Source organism: Elaeis guineensis, chromosome 9 (assembly GCF_000442705.2).
Source record: "Elaeis guineensis isolate ETL-2024a chromosome 9, EG11, whole genome shotgun sequence".
NCBI classification, from domain to species: Eukaryota; Viridiplantae; Streptophyta; class Magnoliopsida; order Arecales; family Arecaceae; genus Elaeis; species Elaeis guineensis.
In genome coordinates this window covers 5,631,946-5,637,414 of record NC_026001.2, presented here as the reverse complement: position 1 = coordinate 5,637,414, position 5,469 = coordinate 5,631,946, and the positions used below count along the sequence as shown (strand labels likewise).

Sequence of the window (5,469 nt, the reverse complement as noted above, 5' to 3'; positions counted from 1 at the left end):
TTCCCTTTTGCAAAGAAAATCCCAACTTTCTCATCCTCATTCTAAATGACATATTTGGCTCTTTGACGCGTAAGATATGTTACAAATAACTACAAAGCATATATGGGAATTCTAGAGAATTGATGGAAATTCTCAAGTAACTTCAGAAAAAATTAAAAGAAACTTCATGTAGTAATGATCTTTCAAGTAGCATGTAAGTAGAGATAAAAGAGTTGCTGCTTGTAAAATTTAGTTCAATACATTCTAGGGAAACATGGTCCATAAATCAATATAATCAGTTATACAGTATCTAATAAAGATTTTTCACTTTCAATGATCATCCAAGAGTTTTCTCTGATGTAAATTTCTTTGTGCAGTACAAAAAATATAAAAGAATATAATTGCATGTGACATACATGTAAACAGAAAATGTATTATCTAGTTGCCCCCACCTCCAAATTAAACCTACCTTTTTTCTGAGGTAAAAGAGTCGACCAATAGGCATGGACTCCATAATTGAGTGTAGTAGCTCTTCTCCAAGTACCTTAACCCTTATATAGTAGACTAATTAGTAGTTGCACCTATTTTTATTTTTGGAAGAAGAGACTTGCTGGTAACGGAGTACATAATAGCTATTGTCGCCCAACCTGAAATACCCTCTGGCCCCTAAACTTGGTTAGTGTGAGATTTGAACCTGGTCTCTTAAGAAGGTTGGTAGCTTGTTAGAACTGTGGAACATCTTTATCAACTTGACAAGTTGATAGCTTTTTTTCTTAAAAGAAGGTTGTACATTTGGATCTTGAGAAGTATATATGTATATGTTAAAGATCGTGCATTCGAATCTTGAACAGCATTTTCAAAGATTCTAACTGATCAAATTGTGCGAGTCCAAGCTCCTACAATGTAATATCACTCAATCAAGCCAGCCTAACATACTTAATTGGTTGAGTTGCCTACAAGTTGACCTAGCTGGGATAATGCCACAATGACTACCATTACTATCACCATATATTAAGTTTTCAGAAATACACAGCAACTAATTTAAAAAGTCATTTTATTTTCATATTGGTTGGTTTTAGGGGCTCGATGATGGAAATGCATGTCCTTATTAGGCCTAGGATCGACTTAACAGGCTGGACCAGTGTTCTTAGACTGTTGGCACATAATCTGGCAGCAACCATGTGTAAGTGTTGGCACATGTCACCTTTGGGCTGCGAGCATCATGCAAGTGATTAGTGTAACAGTTTTTTCACTGCCAAGAGAACAGGTTTTCTGATCAACTGCTGGACAGTTGATCACTTTATTTCTAAATATTTCCCCAAAAGCTATATATTTTTAAATGAAGCATGATTGTTTGTTCAATCCCTTGAGTTGTCAATATAAGATTTTATGTCAAGTGTCATTTAATTTGATGGAAATTTAAAGTGACATTTTAACGATATAACTCTTCTTGCAGTAAACATAATAATGCTTGCAGTAACTATAATATTTAAATATACTAGAAGGTTTAATATGTTTACTCTCTAAGCTCTTGTCACAAAGGACCAGACTTACACAATAAAACGAGTCCGGTAGTCACCCCATTTTGGGAATTGACACCCAGAGTTAACCCATGTATGCATGCATGTTTTGTTTAAAATTACTAAAACTCTTGAGACCAGAAGAAGCTGATATTCTTTTGATGATTTCATACAGCATCATATAAACAAGCACATGACTGAAAGGAGCCAATCTTAGACTGAGAAATAAAAGGCCATATATAGAGAAGTTTTGAGGAGTTAAGAAAAATAAATTTAAAGTTGTGTGATATATACCTTTTATGGGAGGAGGAAACTTTGTTCTTTAGTAAGTGAGAGAGCTCCCTAGCTAAGTTCTCTATTGATTGATGTCTGCCCAAGTCATATGGACACAGCAAATTGAATTAACTGATCAAGATGATTACATTTTTTTCATCATGAAATACAGCATGATATTAATTGGAAGTTGATCACTAACAAGAAAATTAAATGAGCTGCTATTTTCTATATATCCATGATTGTAACCAATTCATCTCATCTATGAGGAGAAAAATGAGATGTCCTACAGGAAAAGCTGAAAGTTTCATATAACAACCAACAATAGTTTAGTTCGCCACCTCTAAATACAGTTTGCAGAACCAGTACCCATGCATTGAACAAATTCTGAACAGTATGGAAAACACATAACCTATTCTTAAATCAACCTAAAGAAGGGGGCCAGCCCTATATATATATATATATATAATAGGTGAAGGCTCTTTTCTCCCTTGGTGCATGCACACCATTGAAGGCATGCCTTGTCCTCAAAGAGAAGCTTTGCATGGGGCCGTTCGATATGATCACGGAGTAAGCCAGAGGAGTATCTCGCCAACTGCATATTTGTATAAGTCTTCTATCATCAACATCTCAGGGAATTGATCAGATACTCCGGTTGCCTGTTCAGTACACCACAATGGTAGCACGAAAGCTAATTCAATCACATTCAATGAGAAATGCATAATACCAGTTATTAAATATCAAGGTTTGATTTAAATCACATTCATTGGTCTTGTTGGTTATTTAATATTAGCAATATGTGTTGAATTCAGTTCATGCCAGTACTTAATGCAATGCTGTTAGACTGTTTCAACACAATCATAGCAACCGGTTAGAAATCTACAGCAATTATATTAGCCAAACAAGTTCAGTGGATTCACTAGCATGAATTTTAAGTGATCATTACTTTTTCTATTCTTCACTAACCGGCATAATTAATCTCAATAATCTTTATCTTTTCAAACAAATTTCAGTAACTTAATTTTTGTCTAGATACACTGCTCTTCTCAACATACAATTTTCTTTTTATCTTTCTACAAAAACATAATTATTCATTAATCCCAAGGCATTTGAGTAATTAAGAAGCTGAGACTTTATTTTCTTTGAAAGAATAGAAGTTAAAATATTTCAATCTAGACCATCCAAAAATCAGATTTCTGGAGCATCTTCTTTTTGTTCATCTTTTCAGATCCAACAATGCCAGACCATTATAAAAGTTTCCTAAATTTTAATGGTCTGTTATACACACACACACACACTTCCAAAAACTAAAATCAATACCAGACTATTAAATAACTTCGTACAATGCACAACTATATCATTTCAAATTCCTATTTTCATCTAAATGGATAGTGCAGAAGAGTTATAATCAACATGATGCTTTTGTAAAAGACAAATTCCGAAGGGAAAAGTGAGGGAAAAAAAGAGAAAAAGAAAAAAAAAAAAAAAAAAGACAAAACCAAGTTGTCATCAATCCAAATCAACGGGGGTGAGAAAAGAAGAAACATATCTGAAAATTCTAATATATATATATACACACTTATACTTACATGGGCATGAATCATTATCATGCTCCTGAATCTATTCGACGAGATTTGGGCCGACACCACTTCGAGTTTATGCCTCTCGAGCACATAGACGATGGCAGAGAGGATGCCCGGCTTCTTGGCAGTGCAGATGCTGATGTGCGCATCCGATCCCGTCACATTCAGCACCACATTTGGCGACGTCCAAGTCTGGAAGCTGGAGCGGCATCGAGGTATCGAGACAGCTGTTGGGGAGTTTGCCGCCGCCCAGTTCTTGACCTGATCTGCCATGAATGCCTCCCTTGTCGTCATCTCCATCCCTTGCGTCTTCGACGAAGGTTCCTCCGAGGTCGCACCTCGGATTCGTTCCTCCTTCTGTTTCTCGAGCTTCTGGACGTTCTGCTCCAGCTTCTTGATGTACTTCACCGCCTCGTCGACAATGGTGGATTTGTCGGCCTGACGTGGAAGATGGCAATTTAAGGAAGGATGGAAAATTTTCAGTGATAGATCGATGTTTGTAGTATGAGAATTGCAAGATATGGATGTGGGTTAATTAGTTTGATGAGAAGTTTCTAAAAGTTCCAAGCATTTATGATCAAAAAAATAAAAATAAAAATCCTGGCAAATTTGAGTGGACCATAGACCAAGGTCCTCTCTCTCTTTACGATTTGGATTTGCATGAGGGTGCATAAACCCTATGTTCATTTGCCGAAACTGCTGCCATCCACTGAATTAAATCCACAGTTCTCATATATCAACTAATCAAAACCAATGAGAAGCCCAAGAATAAATTGGCACCCGTTGCCGTAAATGACCTCATTCATCTCCATGGAACCCTATGAGCAGTTTTAAGTCACTGCTTCAATGCAGTCCATTTCCCTTCCTTCTATAACAGTAGGTGTTAAAATCTAGCCACAATGAGGGAGCAAATTCCAAAAAAAAGGGCAGATAAAAAACTATTTGGGGAAAAAAGAAAAAGAAACCGAGAAGATTAACCCAATCTAATGGAGATGGAGATGACGCCAACGCAACATGGGTCTGCTGATCGACACCTCTCTCACTCTCTCGGTTCAAAAGCTCGCACTCGGAAAAGCTGGCACTTCCATTACTTCCCTAAAAATAGGGGGGGAAAAAAGAAACTGGAGATGAAGACAGGCCGGGGGAAGACCGGCTGTCCTTGCATGCGCCACCGCATGCTCTAACGTGCACCGCCGTCTGTGAAATAGCATTGCTCTTCTTTCGAGTCCTCTGATCCATTTTCCTATTCTTTTTTAGCAAACAGGAGCAATTTTCCACCAAAAAGAAAAGAAAAAAAGAAATAGTAAAAGAAGCAATCTAATGTAGATGGAGGAGGTGCACCTTTGGAGGTAGATGGGGAAGGAGGGCATGGAGACTTGTGAACATGTTCCTCATCTTCTTCCTCCTCTCCCTCTCAGTCCATATGTGCATCTCATGATCTGATTCGCTGGGTCCTTTTCCCTCCTGGCTCCCACCCTTCGAGGACGAGCTCTTCGACGCCCCATCGCTGGCCCGCTTCCCCCCTGCGGATACCGTAGCTCCCGGCGCAGGGCCCGACAGACTATTTGAGCTCGATTCCGGCGGCTTGATGACCGTGTCTCCGCCCGAGTTGTCCGAGTTAAACAAGGCCCATAGCTGGCCTTGCCTCAGGAGCTTCTCTTGCCCGCCTTCTCCTCCTCCTCCTTCAGACATCAGGGAAGAGAGATAAGAGATAGAGATACAGAGAGAGAATAGAAGGAGAGGAGGGGGGATGGGGGCGTTTAAAAAGGTGGCGGTGTTTAGGTGTGAAGAGATGATTCCGGTTGGACGAATGGGCACAAAAAATGTAATCATTAGACGTGCCGTTATTGGCGTCGGAACAAAAACGGATTGCAACGCGCGCGCTGCAAAGATTTGCCAAAAGGCGCGGCTCCCGCTCGGGGAAGGGCCGGTTTCCCATTTGACCACCTCGTTCTCACCATTATTACGAATCCACCACCGGTTCCTCTGCTTCCAGTGTGAAAACCCATCAAATGAAACCGATCCAGATCGCTGCTACCGGCGATCGCATCAACATTCCAGGTGCCGCTCGTAAAAATAAAATACTCGCGTCTTCAATTACATGCGAGCGCAGA

The 5,469-nt window shown here is 39.4% G+C and overlaps 1 protein-coding gene across 1 annotated transcript; it reads right to left on the bottom strand.

The window, feature by feature from the left end:
• Nucleotides 1–1,996: 1,996 nt before the first annotated feature.
• LOC105051969 (transcription factor bHLH95) lies at nucleotides 1,997–5,149 on the bottom strand. The gene is made up of 3 exons (XM_010932632.2): nucleotides 4,697–5,149; nucleotides 3,362–3,793; nucleotides 1,997–2,431 (listed from the first exon to the last, which is right to left on the bottom strand). The coding sequence occupies exons 1-3, from the start codon at nucleotides 5,045–5,047 to the stop codon at nucleotides 2,336–2,338; spliced, it is 879 nt and encodes a 292-aa protein (XP_010930934.1). The 5' UTR covers nucleotides 5,048–5,149; the 3' UTR covers nucleotides 1,997–2,335.
• Between the last annotated feature and the right edge of the window lie 320 nt (nucleotides 5,150–5,469).

Excerpts from the sequence above, each read along its gene's own strand:
- LOC105051969 (XM_010932632.2), bottom strand. The coding sequence starts at position 5,047 with ATGTCTGAAGGAGGAGGAGGAGAAGGCGGGCAAGAGAAGCTCCTGAGG. Across the intron at positions 3,794-4,696 it reads TTCCCCATCTACCTCCAAAG|GCCGACAAATCCACCATTGT; the intron begins GTGCACCTCCTC and ends CTTCCACGTCAG. Across the intron at positions 2,432-3,361 it reads TGATAATGATTCATGCCCAT|GCAACCGGAGTATCTGATCA; the intron begins GTAAGTATAAGT and ends TGTACTGAACAG.